The following is a 21777-nucleotide window of genomic DNA, read 5'->3' as shown; positions in this document are numbered from 1 at the left end:
GTTAGTTAAATCCTTTTCATAGCATTTGATTTACAGTCCAAAATCCCACATGATGTTGTTGAATAAAGAAGTTTCATCCTATACAGGTAGACAGACTGAGAGCTGGTATGCCCAGCTTTCCAAGGGCCAAGGTTAACAGACATTTTCTACTGTTAAAAGCTAAAGAATACCACTAAAGAATCCCCCCCCCCAAAAAAAAACCCTAAATCCCTGAAACAACTGCTCATGAAGCTCCCTAATGCTACTCAGGACCAAATTTGCACTAACAACCCCCCCCCCCCCCATCCCCGACCAGGAGTTTTCTATCTGCTACCCAAGATACACAAACCTGGAAATCCCAGATGACCCATCATCTCAAACATTGGCACACTTACAAGAGGATTATTTGGCTATATTGACTTTCTCCTCAGACCCTACACTACCAGCACTCCTATATGTTTGTGACACTGCCAACTTCCTGAGGAAACGACAAAACATCAGTAATCTTCCTGAAAATACCATTCTGGCCACCAGGGACATAGAAGACCTTTACACCAACATTCCACATGAAGATAGATTACAGGCCATCAGGAGCACTATCCCCAATGACAGCACTGCACACCTGATTACAGAGCTCTGCGACTTTGTCCTCACCCACAACTAATTCTAATTCGAAGACAAATTGTATCTTCAAGTCAGCGGCACAGCCATGGGCACCCGCATTGCACCAAAATGCACCAACATCTTTATGGTTGACCTTGAACAATGTTTCCTCAGCTCTCACCCCTAACACCTCTACTTTAGTTACACTACATTGATGACATCTTCATCATATGGACCCACAGGAAAGAGACCCTTGAAAAGTTTCACAGGGATTTCATCAACTTCCACACCACCATCAATCTCAGCCTGGATCAGTCCACTTGAGAGATCCACTTCCTTGACGCTACAGTACAATTAAATGATGGACAAGTTTCTACCACCCTATACTGGAAACCTACCAACTGCTACACTTACCTTCATCCCTCTAGCTTCTATCCCAGACACATATCTCAATCTATTGTATACAGCCAAGCCCTAAGATACAACCTGATCTGCTCCAATCCCACAGACAGAGACAAACAACTACAGGATCTATATAGAGCATTCTTAAAACTGAAATACCCACCCGAAGAAGTGAAAAAACAGTACCCAGACATGAACTACTTTCAAGGTAGGCCCAAAAGAGAAAACAAAAGAATTGCACTTGTCATCACCTAGGCTGTGTCTAGACTACATGCCTCTGTCGGCAGAGGCATGTAGATTAGACAGATCAGCAAAGGCAAATGAAGCCGGGATTTAAATGATCGCGGCTTCATTTACATTTACATGGCTGCCGCGCTGAGCCTACAAACAGCTAATCAGCTGTTTGTCGGCTCGCGCGCTAGTCTGGACGTTCCCCCTGTCGACATCAAAGCCCTTTGTCGGCAGCCCCGTTATTCCTCGTGGAATGAGGTTTACCGGGGCTGCCGACAAAGGGCTTTGATGTCGACAGGGGGAACGTCCAGACTAGCGCGAGAGCCGACAAACAGCTGATTAGCTGTTTGTCGGCTCAGGGCAGCAGCCATGTAAATGTAAATGAAGCCGCGATCATTTAAATCGCGGCTTCATTTGCCTTTGCTGAACAAACAAATCTACATGCCTCTGCCGACAGAGGCATGTAGTTTACACGTACCCCTATAGTCTACAACTTAAACCCCTCCAATGCATTATCAACAATCTACAAGCTATCCTGGAAAATGACCCCTTACTTTCAGAGCCTTGGGGGAAAGGCCAATTCTTGCCTTCAGACAACCCCCTAACCTCAAACAAATTTTTTCGGTAACCACTCAACACACCTCCATCATAATCATCCAGGAACCCAACCCTGCAATCATGACTGGTGCCAACTCTGCCAATGCATCTACACTAGCAATTTTATCACTGGACCCAACCACATCAGCTACCAAATCATAGGCTCATTTAACTGCACATTCACTAATGTGATCTGTGCCATCAAATGCCAACAATGCTCCACTGCCATGTATATTGGCCAAACCAGACAGTCGCTACAGGAAAGAATTAATTGACACAATCAGATATCCAAAAAGGCAATACACAAAAAAACCTGTTGGAGAACACTTTAATTTGCCTGGACACTCATTAATGGATCTCCAAGTCACCATATTGCTTCAAGCCAATTCCATAAGCCAAATACACAGGGAAGGATTGGAACTTAACAAGTTTAATTCTTATGCAAATGGTATGGACAGGGACATCTGCTGGCTCGTACGCTACATACCACATCCTGTGACTTAACGAACCAACCAAACAATGGAGGTGCTAATTGTTCTTATCAGCCTCTTGTAACTATTTGACCCATCTAGTCTCTCTCTCTCTCTCTCTCTCTCTCTTTTTCTTTCCCTCTCCTTTCCCCCCCTCTCCTCTTAATACTCCAGTCATCTGAAGAAGTGGGTTGCGCCCACAAAAGCTCATGATACCATCTACATGTTTTGTAAGCCTTTAAGATGCTACTAGTCTATTTATTGTTTTTTAAGTTTTTCGTATTTTCTAATGTGTTGGACCCAAAATGAGATATACCAGGTTATTTAAAAACACCACAGAAGCCAACCAAAAACAAAAAACACCCCAAAACAAAGAATATTTTAAACACTAAAGTTCTTTTAAAAGAAAAGTTATAATTTTAAAAATTGCAAAAAAAATATTTGCCTTTCCTCCTAAATACTACTAACTGTAGTAAATTACATTAGGGATGTTGGTTAATTGCAGTTAAATCATGCAAGTAATTCTAAAAAATTAATCATGATTAATCATGCTGTTAAATAATGGAATACCAACTGAAGTTGAAGAAGGGATAGCTCAGTGGTTTGAGCATTGGCCTGCTTAAACCCAGGGTTCGGAGTTCAATCCTTGAGGGGGCCATTTAGGGATTTGGGGCAAAATCTGACAGCGATGGTACTTGGTCCTGCCATGAGGGCAAGGGACTGGACTCAATGAACTCTCAAGGTCCCTTCCAGATCTATGATATATCTCCATATATCATAAATATTTGTGGCCGATTTTCTGTAGTTTCAATATTCATTTCTCACTTTACACTATATTATTATTTTATTTCAAATATATGTAAAGTGATACAAATTGTATTTTTCAATTCACTTCCTACAAGTACTTCAGTGCAATTTCTGTTGTGAAAGACATGTTTGTGATTTTTTTTTTGTTACATAACTACACTCAAAACTAAATGTAAAACTTTAGTGCTAACAAGGGTACTCAGTCCTTGTTTCTGGACAAACAAGTTTGTTAACATAAAGGGGAAGATACTGTTGCCTGCTTATTTACAGTTTCATCAGAAAGTAAGAACAGGCATTCCCCTGACACTTTTGTAGCTGGTGCTATAAGGTCTTTACTGCCAGATATACTGATCATTCATATGCCTCTTCATGCTTCAGTCACCATTCCTGAAGATATGCTTCCATGCTGCTGATGTTCATTAAAAAAAATGCATTCATTAAAGTTCTGACTGAACTCCTTAGGTGAGTACTCTGTCTCCTGCTCTGTTTTACTCTCATTCTGCCATTTATTTCATGTTATAGCAGTCTATGATGATGACCCAACACATGTTGGTTTTATGAATGCTTTCACAGATTTGACAAAATGCAAATGATTATGTAGTGTTATTTTGACAAATAAAATATGCAAAATTTTGAAGATTTTTAAAATATTGTTTGCAGAATATTTAAGAGCAGAATCCCTCCAAGAGTAAAAGGCAGCCTCTATAAATCTTCAATAATTTAAAAACTCAAGGCTGTAGAGCTTCTGACAGTTACATTCTTCCTTCCCAGTCTACAGAGAACAGTGCCATACAATATTTTTGAGCCAATCTTTATAGAAAATGCCAATGATTTATTAACTGATAGTGCCAGATCTAAAGCTCTCTCTCTCAATTTTTAATCAGCAGATTTGGAACTAAAATTGTGGGACGCTTATGAGGTAGAAGCTGAGTGGATACAGCCTCATAAATGAGAAACCTTCAAATAACATCAACTTTTGCCTCTGGTCAAGGACAGAGCATGTCACAGACATTTAGCTGCAAACAAGGTGTCTGCAGACAATTTTGTTTTCAGGTTTTCAGGTAGATCTAATGACCCAAACTACATCAATACTAGTTGATGACAATATCATTCTTAAAAGTGAAATAAAACTACTAAATATAATCTAAGAAACTAAACCCTTGGAACCACTGTGGCAGATGTTACTAATTATACTTGGACACAAAGGTTGGAGATAAATCAATGATTGACACCCCATCAGAGCTGTTGAAACACAGTCAATTAAGGTACCATTTGGTTATTGTCTGTGTAAAAGAACAGAGAACACAATGAGAAAAAACAAGGAATCCTAGATGCACAAACTGGTGTTACTTATTCTATATTTTTCTATATTATTCTATATTTTTTCTGCTACAATTCTATAATTTATCTTATACAGTGCTTCACAACCATGCACAACATATTTACTATTTTAAATGGTTCAATGGTGAGTAAAGCATAAATCACAGTTCCTTCAGAAGGTATTTGCATAGGAATTTTCATAAAGATTTTTTTTTCAAATATGTAGCTTATGGACTAAGATGATATGTCTTCTTTATATGGACAGTCAAGGATGACATGCCTGAAATTAAGTGTACCTTTAAAAATATTCTATCTTTTAAAAAACTATATTTTTGTTTCTTTTTAAAATAAAGGAATCAAATTAAGAAAACATTAATATCTATGTTAAATGACCCTTTGGCCACAAATACTGTATACTTCATCAGTAAAGTAAAGTATTTAAAAACACCTGTGTTGTCTCAGATGTATACACTGGGGCGTGGAGGGGAACCCTGCACCATGGAGTCAAAGTCCAGGTCAACTGGTTCAAAATCGCATTAAGAGGCTAAAATTAGTACTGTATATGTTCCCTCTTGGACTCGTACCCCCACTTCCCACATCAGGTTTTAGAGCCCGAGCTCAAACCTGGAGGGTAAGGGTCTTCAGTAGGGATGTTAGATATAGGGTAACTGAATAGTTGTGTAACCATACAAAATATTATCAGTTACACAACTATTCAACAGTCCCCAAGGGCAGGGTTAGCAGACAGTGTGCTCCTGGCTCCTGCTTCCCTCCCACTTGCTCCCTCTGATACAGAGGCAGCCACAGGGTGGTGGGATGTGAGTATTCAACAAGATTAATCGATAAGTGTAGGCTCATCAGTTAATCATATAGTTGACTACTTGTTTACATCTCTAATCTTGAGTATGACCATTTAAAAGATTTTGAAATAACCACACTACCCTAGGCACAACACAACTGCACTGTCTCTCCCTTCCCTCCAACGAGTAACTGTTTTCCAACAGCTATAAATGTATCCATTAGGGATAATTTGGTATCCAGATCCCAGACCTCTCTGTATCTAGCAACTGATATCTCACCACTGAAGTGGTAGTGGATGAGCAGGAGGTCTGTCTGTCCTAAGACAGGCATCAACTCAGCGGCACAAGAGGATGAGCCCTGACAGGCTACAATGGCATTTCATATGTGTAATGAGGGGTGACAAGTTGTTGGCCAGATAGTGTCAGTGTTGCTACACTTACATATGAGGTCTAAACAGAGGAAACATTGCTCTCAAACTTCAGTGATGACAGGTCTCTGCTCAACATAGTTGGAAAGATATGTCTCAGAGATGGTGATGAGGAATAAACCTCTTTCATAGACAGAACTATCTGTTAGGGTGATATAGCTCAGTGCAGAATATGGCCCTGAAATTATATTATTCATATCAGCACTGACATTGCTGGGGATATTTCCATTACAGGTAGAGCTACTGCAGCTCACTGGGCTTCTCTCTGGTCAAGTTTAGAGCTATATATACCTTGACCAGTTTGTATCCCAACATTCTCCTGTGTCCCCCCCAATCTCCTTCCCTAGTACTTGCGGCAGGTTCTTTCAGCACACCCTGCTTTAACTTCTGAGTCGTCAGCATAAACATCACGGCTGTTGATGGCTTTGTTATCAAGATCTCTACCAGTGCAGATACTGACATGATGCCAGTAAGAGAGTCAGTCTATGGTTTTGCAGAAATACCTGCCTGTTGGATGGAGCACTAGAAGATACAGTCTTAACCACTAAATAGGTCTTGGAACTCAGCTCTTCTGGATGTGATGACATTCTCATAGATTACTCTCCCCTCCCTTGATTTGTGGATTCTTACAGCAAAGGAAAGACAAACCAAACACCTGGGACTCTATGAAGCAGAACAAGCATCTGCTGTACCAGTATTCCAACAGATTTAGCTCATTGCAAGACAGAAACCTTGAAGCTTTCAAGTTTTGAGCCACTCCAGGACTCTGTACGGGAATGTCTGCAAGCAGCTTTCAGTTAAACAACAGACAAGGCTAGTAAAAATAGTGTGTGTGTGTGTGTGTGTGTGTGTGTGTGTATATATATATATATATATATATATATATAGAGAGAGAGAGAGAGAGAGAGAGAGAGAGAGAGAGAGAGAGAGAGAGAGAGAGAGAGAGAGAGAGAGAGAGAGAGAGAGAGAGAGAGAGAGAGAGATAGTTCTAAAAAAGTTCTGAGGGTTTGGAGAAGTTTAAGAAATCTAACTAAAGCTAAATCCTAGTGGGTCAGATATCTGCTAAGCTCCATCTCTGCCATGGATGATAAAAAGGAACTGATGGAGGTTTGCAACCACCTACTCTTTCTGACTTCATATGGGAACATACAGCACAGAGGCATATTTTAAGAAAAAAGAAGTAGCTTTGAAAAGGGAACAGCTTCAGGGTGTTGGGAAAGATGACTAGGAGCCAAGGGTCAAGGAGAGTATTAAAAAAAAAATCACATGAAACAAAATTAAAAGTCTCAAACAATTTTTGATACACAGATGCAGTATTAATTTACAATATTTTCTACAAAAGAACCATGAAAACCTACATTTGTATTTTTTTTTTTACTGATATGGAAATATTTGTTGACTAGAAGTAAAGGTGAAATCTTTTTGTTGTATACCATGAAGAATGATTGTGTGATCAAAATAAATAGCTTTTAATCACATTCTAGAAGTTAAATTGCAGACATTTATCAGAACCAGTGACACTGTTAAAAAATGGCCTTAAATTAATAAAATGATTATTTCAGCAAGACATTTTCCTTACAATTTAAATTGGCCTAAGGTCCTAAAAGGATAGCATAATCCAAGTACAATTTTAGCTTCAATCACTACATATTCTCTCTTTTAAATATCTAATGGTACTATGTCAAAGTAGCTGTCATCATGCATTTCTCATTGTTTTTTCCTTAGGGCCATTATCAGTTGATGGCCACACTAGAGCCTTCTGAATTTACTGAATTTTAGCTGAAGCAGCAACTCAAATACAAATCAGTCTCACCTCTTAAGACTTGCAAAAAAAAAATCCTGTCAAATTCTGTATCTCATTATTTTACATTTTGTTTTGTTTTAATTATATACTCCATTGTATGGAAAGCAGGTAGTAATTTTCTTTAAGTATATAATCCCAAAAGACACTAGTCTGTCTACTCCAGTGGTTTTTTCTATTAAAGCTAATGACCAAAAATACAGACAATGGAGAGTGTGACTGCTACAGATCCGAAGACATGTAGAAAGTTATCACTGATAAAGCAAGCAACAAGTACCACCATATTTTAGCAAAAGGAGACCTGAATTCCTCAGCTTACAAAATGGTGACTGATCAACCAAATGTAGACTGTGAACTCCTCAAAAAAGATGCATGTCCTGAGTCTACATACAAATGTTATAACAACAACAAATTGATAAAAATGGAAAGCAGTCATTATCTAAAAATCTATACAGAAGGAATGGGAAACTCCAGACATACTTAAAAGAGCACACAAGCAGATGCTTTGTAAAGTGAAGAAAAACAAGGAAATACTTGTACAGCTCTCTTAAGCAGACGCAGACGTTCCAGCTATGATAAGTGTAAGTCACCCTACCAACAGAATGGGATTTGTTCCCTAAAGACCAAATAGGGATGAAAGATTCCATTATGGAAATCTTTGTCCAATTTAAAGCTTTAGCTTTGTCCAGGCCCTTTAACTTATCTCTTTTTTTTAATTTAAGTTGGTAGCTCAACTGTGTTTGGGGATACAGTTTCAACAAAAGATCATATAAAAATAAAAATGCAAAATAAAAATACACAAGCATTGCAATATTTACAATTATCTTAGGATACATAGTTACAAACAATAATTATTTCAAAGTGTAAAATGAACACTTGCAAGGACCAGCAGAGAATTTGTTGCCACCACACCCTTCCTCCCCCACAACTCATCTCTACTTCCCATGTTCCACATTGCACAACTGGTTAACCACTACATGTGGAAGGCATGTCATATTTCTCTGAAGCATCAGATATTACACTGAGAGAACTTCAAATTTGATTGAACAGTAAACTGCTCCAGTACAAAAATCTCATTTTTCTATGTCAATTTTTTTAAACTTTTTGGGTAATATAGCAATGCGTTTCAATAACTTGAGCTGCTGTTGACCTCCACTACAAAACAAGGTGAATATTATGGAAGAACAAAACAAAAGGTTGATAAAAGGTCATATGACCTACAATATTTGAAGGATCAGGAAAAGATTTTAGTACACAGAAATGGCATGGGCAAAGCAGAAGCACAAAATCAAGAATAACACTATAATGTTTAAATCAAACCTTTTCTTGAATCAGTCTCTGAAGATGAACTCCACATGACAACATAGAAGCAAACATAGTCAGCATGTACTGTTGAACTTTGCATATTCCAGTTGCCAATGAGTTTACAACAGCCATTAACCCGACCTTTTCAATAACACTCTGAAAAGCACTGGGTGAGTGACGAGTAATTCTGCATAAAGCCTATACAAATAGGAAAAAATTCCCATTAAGTAAAACTATTCTTTTAATAATAATTAGTGCAATAAAAAAATATCAACGAACAGCAACAGCTTTTCCCATTATTCCTAGGAACACACAAATGTAACGAATGTATATGGTTTAAGTAAATTTGAAAGAATAATTTTAAAACAATCATTTTGTTATTGTAAATGTTATTCCTTGTAAACCAAATAGGACAAAACCCACTATAATACAATATCATAATAGTTTATTGGAACTTGGATGTCTGCATTAGCTAAATTAATTTTGCTTGACCCATCCACACAACAATGAATATCCTGATTTAACTATATAGATTAACAAGAAATGTCTTTATTTTAATTAGAAGTATTGTTTTTGTTGTTTAATTAAGAGGAAAAAACTAAACCTCAAGTATATGATAAGCAATTAAGCCTAAAAAGGAACAGGAAAAACAACTCCCATTTTCTAGTGAAAGTTTTCACAGAGAATTTAAAACTAATATTTATAAATAAATCTCACAAAATTCATGAACCTTGCTTGACATTTTAATATCACTTCTAACTTTTTTCACTATTGAAATAATACACACGAGAAAGAAGAGGAGTAATGTTCTTATTTTCAATCTGCACAGGTCAAATAAGTTGTTATATAGATAACTGACCAATCAGAAATTGACAATAAAAGGAAATACCCTAACTTATTTGTATAAAGTGATGACAATGAAAATAATTGCAAAAGACTACAGGAATTAATTAGTTTTGCATTACCCAATTGTATGGCACAGATAATACAGAGGTGGTTTTCAACCTTTTTTCATTTACAGACCACTCAAATATTCTGAATGAAGGTGTAGATTCCTTTAGAAATTTTAGACATAGTCTGAAGTCTCCCAGAGGTCTGTGGACAACCAGTTGAAAACCAATGTTTTATGGTAATGAGAATCATTACCAGGGGTTCATATAGTAAAAGTAACAAAAACCTTGATCTATATTTGAAACAAAATAAAGATTTTTTTTTTTTAAATCTGAAGGTAAAAAATTAATGTACATTTTGAATTGAAGAAAGAAATCTCCAGGGATCATGCCATAATCAGAATATTCAAATTCAGATTTTTCTCCATAGTGTATTTAATGCAGTTTAACACAACTGGTTAGCATAGCTAACTCTTGAAGGCATGGAAGAACAAAATATAACTTTCTATATAAAATCCCTCTCGATATGTCTACACTACAGCATTATTTCGAAATATCTTATTTCAAAATAGTTATTTCGAAATAACGTGTCTACACGCAAAATTCACTTCGAAATAGAGTTTTGCTATTTCGAAATAGCACGCCCACACTGATTGGACGCTGAATCGCATTTAAGGCCGGCCGTCTAGACTACAAAAGAGGCTTGTAGTCTAGACGTACCCTGAGATACTGGAGCATAAATACAAATGTATACTGTTTAACACTAAATAATCTTTGATGTGCATTTTAAAACCTGATGTTCTATTTAAACCAAAATGGGTTATTTAACAGTAGAACTAAATGGACATTTTATTGACCCTGTTCAAGTATGCAGCGTTCACCCTTTCTCGTTCTTTCCAGACCAATGCAGCCTTACTAATTCCTGCTCTTTTCATTCATTTTTCAAAGCCATCTCTCTCTTAAAACAAATTGTTCAGAGTCCATCATTCAGGAAAAAAATATCAAACCAAATAAGATGATTCAATGGAGCTTTGCCAAGTGTTGATCCCCATTTAAGTGGTTTAAGCTGTATGTAACTGGCTCTTCTTAGCATAGAAAAGACAAAACGCTCACTCTCTTAATATTTTGAATACTTCATCAACGTTTTGTATCAAATGAGGACATAACCATTCCACTTATTTTGAAAAAAAATGCTTTTTTTAAATGCTGCACTTGTCAGAATGAGTTTATACAATTCTTTTTCCTTTCCATACATGTCCCCTTTGGGACATCCAGGGCTTCAAACACTGCTGATCTTGCCTAACATCTATGCCTACGAGTGTTCCTCAGGACTCATGCCTCCAGTGCCTAGGTGAACCTCATCAGGCAGAGAAATGCAAGATCTGCAAGACCTTTAAAACCATACACCCAAAACCAGCAGGACTTCCTCCTGAAGCAACTCTTTATGGAATCCATTCTTCGGACTCATATCTCCATACGTATTGCACCCCTTCCACTTTGGTAAGGGTGCAGAAGAAAAACATGTCTGCCTCAGCACTTTCTGAAGGCCTCCACATCTCAGCACCAGACACATTCCCTGGTACAGTCTTCCTTAGTCACACACACACACACACACACACACACACACACACACACACACACACACACACACACACACACACACACACCATCCATACCATCAACACCAGACAGACCTAATGGGCTTAAGCCCCAGGGCACAGAGGTGCTGTACTCGTCTCAGGTTCCAAGCTCTATCTTCCTAGAATCCCCAAGAATGGAAGCAGTGGTGGGCAGCACATCTTCTATGTTGGACATGCCTCAGGCCACTTAGGACCACACTGAAGTGATTCAGTCCCCTGCCAGAGATGGGCTGCTCCCTGTTCATCAACCATCCTGCCAGGAAAAGTTGGCCATGCTGGGTCCATCTGCTCTGGTTCCAGCATCTCTCTGCTGGTCTGACTCACAGCTAGTCCTCTTGGAGCTGTTACCACTCGGGAGAATTTGTGGAGAGCAGATACTGGTCCAGCTTGGAGTTATCAGAGAAATCCACCCATCTTCAGTGCTCTTCGCACCTCACAACACTGCAGACCGCAGCACCGTTTGAGATCTGGCTAAATATAAGCATCGGTGACATACCCAGAGCCCTCGCTCCCCATGACATCACCCTTCTTCGCACTGCTCTTCAGAGCACGAAGCTGTGTCTCAGCACTGCTCTGTGGAGAACCACTTAGGCACCGATCCTCACCTCAGTGTTCTTAGCATAGGTACCAATCCCAGCACCATTCACCCTCCAGACAACATTCTCATAGACATTCACTGGCCCTGCACTAATTAACGGCCTTATATTCTCTTGGGCAGCAGGCAGCAGCAAGATGAGTGGCCACTCGGCACCTTACAGACGATGGGCGCTAGCACTCAGAGTTCCTTCTCTCCAAACTGGCTCGGAACTGCCCTGGCCCTCCCGTTTCAGGTCTCCATCAGCCTTGTGGGAAGCACTGGTGGCTTCTGGTTGGTCAACCTATGATTCTAGGTTGTATCAACAGGTGTGTTGTAAGCAAAACTCGTGAAGTCATTCTGCCGCTCTACTCTGCACTAGTTAGGCCTCAGCTGGAGTACTGTGTCCAGTTCTGGGCGCCACATTTCAAGAAAGATGTGGAGAAATTGGAAAGGGTACAGAGAAGAGCGACAAGAATGATTAAAGGTCTAGAGAACATGACCTATGAAGCCAGGCTTCATGAACTGGGCTTGTTTAGTTTGGAAAAAAGAAGATTAAGGGGGGACATGATAGCGGTTTTCAAATATCTAAAAGGGTGTCACAAGGAGGAAGGCGAAAATTTGTTCCTCTTGGTTTCTGAGGACAGGACAAGGAGTAATGGGCTTAAAGTGCAGCAGGGGAGGTTTAGATTGGACATTAGGAAAAAATTCCTAACTGTCAGGGTGGTCAAATATTGGAATAAATTGCCAAGGGAGGTGGTGGAATCTCCCTCTCTGGAGATATTTAAGAACAGGTTAGATAGACATCTGTCAGGGATGGTGTAGACGGAGCTTGATCCTGCCTTGAGGGCGGGGGGCTGGACTCGATGACCTCTCGAGGTCCCTTCCAGTCCTATTATTCTATGATTCTAATGCTAGCAGGCCCTCACCTGCCTAGGGAGTTGGAGCCTCCCAATGGATGCCATAGTGGCAGTTTTGGATGCTGTGGGTACTCCACCAAGCCCAGGACACATTACCAACTGGACCTTCCCAGGCCCTTCCAAGTCTTGAGCCCTGGAGGCTACAGTCAGTCATCCTCTGCCGCAGGATGTGGGACCACCCACCTCACTGCTGCCCAAGAGAATACTCTGGCTGTGGCCCTACCACAGTCTGAGGGCACTCAGGATCCACGTTCCTTAATGGCTGTTTCCTTATCCTCCCCAGGTGAAGTGGTGGCAAGCACATCCATGACGGGCCTTCTTCCAATGGACTACAGGGCACCTCAGGACCTTCTTTGCAGGAGGGAGAGAGATGTCTACCCAAGACAGATGACAGCTGAGGGACCAGGAGCCTAGAATGGATGCCCTTGCTGAACCATGGAGAAAGAATACAGGTGCAGTTGTCCTTAATTATAAATACAGGTTGAACATCTCTGGTCCAGCATAATTTTAGTTAGCCCGATTTCCACTTTTCATGGGTGTGGCCAAGTTTCCAGCAATTCTAGAAAGTTTGTTTACAGCTACCTGTTCTGACTCTCACTGTTTTGTACTGTGATCTAGCTCTGATTTACCCCAAAATGTCTTCTAAGAGCCCAGTAAGCAATGGAAGTGTTAGTAAGGCTGATAGACAATATTGACCTCTCATGGTTCGGCAAATTCTCTGGTTCAATACCGGGCAGGATCTAAGGGTGCTGGACTAGAGAGGTTCAAACTGTACTAATTTAGGAACTTCCTGTGCAACTCACTCTACAAATGCAACAGAAAAGTTCTACCATCACCTCAAGCCTACTCCATTACAGTTGAGGTTAATAATCCTTTGCTCTTTGATTTTAGAGGTGCTAAAAACAAGCTATTTAGCAGCCAACTGAAAACTTCCATCTGTAAGAAAATTAAGGTTTGTTGCCCTTGCAGCAAAGACATTTCAATATACATCTAGAATGTTCTCAAAACCTTTCAAATTATCAATACTAGAAAATGTTGATGATCTGAAAGGAAGCTCCTTACCGAAATAGCTGTTATCCTTAGAGAATCTACAGTGGAATGTGTGAAAAGGTACCATAACAGTGGCCCAATTTCTCCTGTAATAAATCCCTGTGCATGAAAAGAATCGGTTGTGCAAACATTTTCAACAATCTTCACTGCCATATGATTCACAACATGTTCTTCCTAGAAGGGGAAAAAAAAAGATGTTTTATGATAATGACCATTGTATTTCTGACTTTGCCTGTTATTTAGATGGTTCAGAAAAGTAAACAGGAAATAATGAACACTGCTTCTTAAACTTGTTACACAGATGTCAAGAAAAATATGGAAAATTCTTAGGGAAGAAATCATTTCACATGAAAATTCAACTACCTTAAACAGTTAAGTTTATGCCCAACCCCACTAATCCTATTGTCTTGTACTGTAAATAAATCCAAGGTGATAAAAAAATAGGAATATTTAAAACTCAATCTTTCGTTGCCAAGTGATCAGTCTGAATCCAGCATAGGTCAGTAACAAATGAAAGTTGCTACTACAACAAGGAGTCCTGTGGCACTTTAAAGACTGGCAAATTTCTCTGCATATTAGGTTTGATGGGCTGGAGTCCATTTTGGCAGATGCATGAAATGAAAACTTCAGTTTGGCAGAAACATACAAAGATGAAGTGTTATATTAGTATGCAGAGGATCAGTGCTATTGAGGCCAATTCAATCAGGATTGAATAGTTGATGAGAAAGTGAGAATGCAAAAAGAAGAAAAATTACTTTTTGTAATGAGCTAGCCACTCTCAGTCCCTATTCAGACCTAGTCTGATAGTGTCAAGTTTGCATATGAATTACAGCTAGCAGTTTCACACTGCAGTCTATTTTGAAGTGTTTTTGCTCAAATATTCCTTTGAAGTAGGAATAAGATCCTCTGGAAAAGGGCGCTTTTTCCGGAGGATCGGGGCCAGTGTAGACGCTCTTTTCCGGCTTTTCTAAAAGCCAGAAAAAAGCGGCGGACATTTTTATTTAAATGCCGCAGGGGATATTTAAATCCCCCGCGGATTTCCCTATTATGACTCGTGAAATTAACATGCCCCTTCCGGAAAAGGGGCCAATGTAGACAAGCCCCTACTGTAAGAGTGCCAAAGTTTATGGATCTTGGACAGCAGACAGAATATCCCTGGTCTCGTGTGTGTCTGTGGGTGGTGAGAGGGGCAACAGCCCATTCATAATCTGACCTATGATAACTACTGTACCTCCTTTGTCAGCCTCTTTTATTATCATGTTACAGTTGCTACTGGTTCATGAGCATTCAGCAATCAACTATAGATGAACAGGCGTTCTATCATAAAATTTACCAATAAGAATGCCAGTGCCAATTATTATGGTGATGCTAACAAAAAGGATTAATGACTTGATGGGCATGGAAATTCAATTATTCTTAACGCTAGAAGTGCTTCCACAATGTCAGGGTTCAGGTATATTGGTGATGCAGTTCATGCAGTTTGCATTGCCATTAACCCCAATCCATTTTTTCTATGGATATATACAGGACACTTTCCAGGGCTTCAATCCACCATCTTTAGTAATTACAAGTTTATTTAAGAATTTATATTAAATTAAAAAATTACTTACTACTCAATAAATTCAAGTAAAGCATGTGCCATAGATCTCATTCTTGGCAGGGAGAATGGCTATTAAACATTTACTGGAATATGGAAAAATCTATACTGCAAGTACCGCATACATATATGTCATATTATAGCAGTCATGAGAAATCAGTACTACACTATAGTTAACTAAGATTTCGTTTCCATTCCACCACGGTTGTTTTAGTGTTTCTTTCAGCTGCTTTATAACTTTCTCAAATTTCTCCACTGCCAATTTTAATCTCTTCCAAAAGATTAATCTTTGGCAAATTTTAGTGAAATTAGTTCAGCCATTTGAGTTATGACAGTGACATTTTTCATGTGTTCTTAATTTCTGCACCTATATAACTATGAATGTCGGAATCTAGAAATTTCAAATTTAGCTTCCTTTAAAGTTTTTCACTGACAAAAGAAAAAGAGTTATATATATTGTTTTAATCTATTTTACTCTTAATCTGACAAGTATGTTCAGCAATCAGTTTACCAAGAGCCCCCATGAGCTATCCATCACCAAAACAGATACCATACAATGCATATTTTCTTTCACAACTGCTAAATGACTACTACACCTATGTCCCCTTTTTGATTTCACTGAGTCAGGTTGATTATGTGAAGAAATAAGTTAAATAGGATTGGTTTCAGGACAGATCCTTGGGCCACCCCACTAGTTACCTCTCTCCACTCTGAAATCTTTCTGAAAACTTACCATTTATTCCTACCCTTTGTTTCCTGTCTTTTAATCAGTTATCAATCCTTGAAAGGACCTTTCCTCTTAGCCCATGACTAGTTTTTGTGTCACGAGTATATTCTGGTTCCTTATTTACTTTCCTTGACAAGAGTCAGTATTTTATAGACTTATATCATATCCCTCCTTAGTCATCTGCTTTCAAAGCTGAAAAGTCTTGGCCTTATTAATCTCTCCTCATTCCATTTCATACCTCTAATAATTCTGTTGCCATTTTCAGAATCCTTTCCGCTTCCCATGTATCTTTTTTGAGATGGGGCAGCCACATCTTCACACACTAGTCAAGATGTGGGCGTACTACAGATCTCTAGAGAAACAATGAGATATTTTCTGTCTTATCTATTCCTTTATAATGATTCCCAAAATTCTGTTCACGTTTTTGCCTGCCACGCCATACTGAATGGATGTTTTACCAGAAATATCTACAATGACCAAGTTCTCTTTCTTGTCTGGTAACAGCTAAGTTAGACCCCATCATTTTATATGTAGGGGTAGGGATTATGTTTTCTAATATGCATTATTTTGCATTTATCCATGTTGAATTTCATGTGCCATTTTGTTGCCTAGTCACCCAGTTTTGTGAGATCCCTTTGTAGCTTTTCTCAGTCTGCTTTGGACTAAACTATTTTGAGTAGTTTTCTATCTGCAAGTTTATCCCTTTTCCATATCATTATTGAATAAGTTGAATAGGACTGGTCTGCATGCAGAGCCCTGGGGACACCACTATTTCTCTCTCTTTCTCTCCATACTGAAAATGGAGCATTTAGTCTTACTCTTTAGTTTCCTATCCTTTAACCAACACTGATTCATGAGAGGATCTTCTGCTTAAGAGCCTTTTGTGAGGGACCTCATCAAAGGAAAGTACATTATATCTGCTAGGCCCCACACTTTCCACAAGCCTGTTGACCCATTCAAAGAATTTCAGTAGATTGGTAAGGCATATTTCCCTTTACGAGCCATGCTGACTTTTTCCAAATAATTTATGTTCATGTATGTGTCTGACAAATTTGTTTCAATCAGTTTACCCAGCACAGAATTCAGGTTTATTGGCCTGTTATTACTGGGATCACATCTAGAGCCCCCTTTAAATATTGGCTTTACATTAGCTATCCTCCAGTCACTTGGTACAGAAGCAGATTAAAACGATAGCTCACAAACTACAGTCAGCAGTTCTGCAATTTCACATTTGAATTCCTTCAGAATTCTCTGGTGAATACCATCTGATCCTGGTGACTTATTACTGTTCAGTTCATCAATTTTTCCAAAATCTCCTCTAATGACATCTCAATTTGGGACAGTCCCTCAGATTTCTCACCTAAAAAGAATAGCTCAGGTTTGGGAATTTCCCTCCTCCTCATCATCATGAAGACTGATTCAAAGATTTTATTTAGTTTCTCTGCAATGTCCTTGTGTGCTCCGTTTGCATCTTGATTGTCCATTGCCCCCACCAGTTCTTTAGCAGGCCTCCTGTTTCTGATGTACAATAAAACTCCAATTGTCCGGCATCCAGTGGTCCGGCACTCCTGATAGTCCAGCACCAACTGGAACCTGGAAGTGCTCCGGCCAGCCGGACAATTGGAGCTGCTCCACACCGCTTCCCCAAGTCTACTGCTGCCACGGCTGAAACTGACCAATGGCGGACATGGAAAAGAGGCGCGGAGCAGAGCAGCTGGGGTGCTGCTAGGTTAGTCCCGCAGCGCCACCCCTCACTCCCTTGCTCGGCGCTGGGTAGCACCCCAGCTGCTCTGCTCGCGCCACTGCTGAAAATGACGAGCGGTGGACTTGGGGAAGCGGCGGGAAGAGCAGCTGGGGTGCTGCCAGGTTGGTCCCACAGTGTTGCACAGGTGAGGGCCGGCACTGCGGGACCAACCTGGCAGCACCCCGGCTGCTCTGCCCCGCCACTTCCCTAAGTCACCACTGCCGCTTGCAGCCCCAGCTTGCAGCCCAGCCCCGCTTGCAGCCTGTCGCCGGTGGCTGCGCAGGGCTTCCCCCACCTCCCTGTAAAACGGCGGAGGGTTCGCCCCACGCCACTTCCCCCTGACTCCCCCAACCCCTCACAGCACCCCTTGCTGAGAACCTCCTGATACTACGGCATTTCCGATAATCCAGCACCCCTTGGGTCCCAAAGGTGCCAGATTATGGGAAGTTTACTGTATGTAAAAGTTTGTCATTACTTTGAGTTTTTAGCTAGCTGTTCAAATTGTTTTTGGACTTCTAATAATATGTTTACATTCCATTTGCCAGAGTTTATGCTCCTTTCTATTGAACTTACTAGGATTTAACTTCCATGTTTAAACAATCATCAGAGGGGTAGCCGTGTTAGTCTGAATCTGCAAAAGCGTCGAGGAGTCCTGTGGCACCTTACAGACTAACTGAAGTGTAGGAGCATAAGAGCATGCAGACATGCATCTGACGAAGTGGGTCTTTGCCCACGAAAGCTTATGCTCCTACACTTCAGTTAGTCTATAAGGTGCCACAGGACTCCTCGACGCTTATGTTTAAACAATGCCTTTTTTGCTACTCACTGCTTCTTTTACTTAGCTGTTTAGCCACAGAGGCACTTTTTTAGTTCTCTTGTCTGTGTTTGTTTGTAATTGGGGATATACATTTAAATGGAGCCTCTATTATGGTCTTTAAAAAGTTGGCAAGCAGCTTGTAGGTTTTCACTTTGGGGATTGTACCTTTTAATTTGTGTTTTACTAACTTCATTTTTTGTGTAGTCCCCCTTTCTACAATTAAATGCTACCGTGATGCTCCACTGTGGTGCTTTCCCACCACAGAGATGTGAAATTTAGTTTTATTATGGTCACTATTACCAAGCAGTTCAGCTATATTCACCTCTTAAATCAGATCCTGAGCTCCATTTAGGACTAAATCAAGAATTGTCTGTCCTCCTCTGATTTCTAGGACTAGATGCCTTAGGAAGCAGGCATTTACGGTGTCAAGAAAATTTCTCTACATCTCCTCCTGAAGTGACATATATCCAGTCATTTTGAGGATAGTTGAAATCCTCCATTATTACTGAGTTGTTTATTTTTATAGCCTCTTTAATCTCCCTGAGCATTTCGGTCACTATACCATCCTGGTCAGGTGGTCGGTAATACGTCCCTATTGCTGTATTCTTACTAGAGCATGGAATTACTATCCATAGAGATTCTATGATAAAGTTTGGTTCATTTAAGATTTTTTTCTTCATTTGATTCTGTGCTTTCTTTCACAGCTGCCCCACCACCACAATCTGTTCTGTCCTTCCAATATATTTTGTACTCTGGTAGTATTGTGTCTCATTGATTATCCTTATTCCACCAAGTTTCTGGGATGCATTTTATAATCAATGTCCTTATTTAATAGGAGGCATTTCATTTGCCCATCATATTATTTAGACTTCTAGCATTTGTATACAAGCACTTGAAAAACTTGGCACTTTTCACCCCTCAGCCGTTGCATGATGTAATTGAATGAGACTATTATTTGACTGTTTAATTAGATTCTACCTGTATTTTATCATCTTTCACTTTCTTCTCCTTACTAGGAAACAGAGAAGCTCCATTAATAGATGCTCCCTTACAGGAGATGTCTATCCCAAATACGCACTCCTCCACACCTGTTGGCTTTCTCCCAGCCCTTATATTAAAAACTAGTATATTTTTAAGTGCCAGCAATCTAGGGATGTTAGATAGCATGTAATTCAATAGTCATGCAACCACATCAAATTTTAGCAGTTACACAATTATTCAATAGTTCCCAGAGGCAGACACTCCCAGTCCCCACTCCTTGGGACCCTGCTGACACCCTGTGCTGCTGTCTCTCTATTAGAGGCAGCAGCGTGGGGTGGCAGCAGCCCTTCTCTGCAGGGGGTCCAAGATCCCCGCAGACAGAGGCTGCTCCACGGCAGCAGCCCCTGTGCATGAGGGGAGCAGGGCCCGGCCCACTGTGGACAGAGGCTCCTTCATGACAGTCTCTCTTGCCCAACCCCATGCTGCTGCCTCTGATAGAGGCAGCAGTGTGTGTGTGGGAAAAGCAGCAGCGCAGAACCAGTGCTGGGGGGAGCCAGCCTGCCCCAGCTCCTGCCTGCCTCCTCCCCCTACTTCCTCTGTAGGAGGCAGCAAGATGGGGAAAGGCAGGTCTGCAGAGCCAGCTCCCTGCACATATTGTCTGCTGCCTGTCCCCCTCACCCGCTGCGCTTCTGCTTCTCTATCAAAAGCAGAAGCACAGGGGTGAAGTGATAGGCAGATGAGGTGCTCATAGGGAGCCATGGGCTCCCGCTCCCCCACCTTTGCTGCCTTTCTGATACAGAGGCAGCATGGGGGGCTGCATGTAGCCAACAAGATTAACTGATAAGTCCAGCCTTAGTGGTTAATCATGAAGTCATCTAGGTGTTGATATCCCTACAGCAATCTGGTTCCCTCTTCACTTAGGTGAAGCCCATCCTTCCTACATAGGTTCCCCATTTCCCTAAATGGTGTCAAGTATCAGAGGGGTAGCCATGTTAGTCTGGATCTGCAAAAGCAATAAGGAGTTCTGTAGCACCTTATAGACTAACAGATGTATTGGAGCATAAGCTTTTGTGGGAAAAGACCCACTTCGTCAGATGCATGTAGTTGAAATTTCCAGAGGCAGGTATAAATATGCAGGCAAGAATCAGGCTAGAATTTGACACCATCAGCTCAGGATTAAACAAAGACTCTGAATGGCTAGCCAATTACAAAAGCAGTTTCTCCTCTCTTGGTGTTCACACCTCCAGATCAGCTGCTAGAAATGGGCTTCATCCTCCCTGATTGAATTTACTTCGTTATCTCTAGCCTGATTCTTGACTGCATATTTATACCCGCCTCTGGAAATTTCCACTACATGCATCTGACAACATGGGTCTGCCCACGAAAGCTTATGTTCCAATACATCTGTTAGTCTATAAGGTGCTACAGGATTCCTTGTCGCATTTCCCTAAAGTTTCCCCAGCTCCTAATAAATCTAAATCCCCTCCTTCCTACACCTTCTCATCCATGCATTGAGACTTGGCAATTCTGCCTGTCTATCTGGTCCTGCACATGGAACCGGAAGCATTTCATAGAATGCTATTATGAAGGTTCTGGACTTGAATCTTTTAACTGTCAACCTAAATTTGCCCTATAGGACCTCTCTTCTATGTTTCCTTATGTAGTTTATTTACATGTCTTGAGAGATCCGCAACTTCTGCACCAGGCAGGCAAGTCACCATATTGTTCTCCGAATCATTACAAACCCAGCCATCTGTTTTAATGATTGAGTCTCCCATAACTATTACCTGTGTCTTCTGAATAACAGAGGTTCTTTCCCCCCCCCCCCCCCAAGGTATCCTCAGTGCAAGAGGATACTATGACAATCTATTAAGAGAGTCTCAGCTATGGGATTGCTTCCCTATACTCCAGTTGGATGTTCTCCTCCCCTGAGACTTCTACCCTTCTCAACAACAGAGATGATGTCCAAGTGGTAGTGGGACTGGGACCATTCTATTATGTTTTGGAAAGTCGCCTCTATGTACCTTTCGGTTTCTCTCACCATCTCCACACTCTTATGGAAAGGCTGCACACAATTTGAGGGCCAAGAGCTCC

At 40.5% G+C, this 21777-nt stretch overlaps 1 protein-coding gene across 5 annotated transcripts in view; it reads right to left on the bottom strand.

The window, feature by feature from the left end:
- ULK4 (unc-51 like kinase 4) overlaps positions 1–21777 on the bottom strand; it is a 428077-nt gene that overhangs the window by 300935 nt on the left and 105365 nt on the right. For all 5 annotated transcript variants that reach the window (XR_012901902.2, XM_006131810.5, XM_025189026.3 and 2 more), the window contains exons 20-21: positions 13830–13991; positions 8759–8941 (exon numbers count right to left, since the gene is read on the bottom strand). Coding sequence is in view for 4 of the 5 variants with exons in the window: in XM_006131810.5 (XP_006131872.3) it covers positions 8759–8941; positions 13830–13991 (345 nt within the window). In the remaining variant the exon portion in view is untranslated. The remainder of the gene's footprint in view (positions 1–8758; positions 8942–13829; positions 13992–21777) is intronic.

This window comes from Pelodiscus sinensis, chromosome 2 (assembly GCF_052426305.1).
Source record: "Pelodiscus sinensis isolate ZL-2025 chromosome 2, ASM5242630v1, whole genome shotgun sequence".
NCBI lineage: Eukaryota > Metazoa > Chordata > Testudines > Trionychidae > Pelodiscus > Pelodiscus sinensis.
Note: the sequence above shows the minus strand (reverse complement) of the source record. Positions and strands in the feature narration are given on the sequence as shown.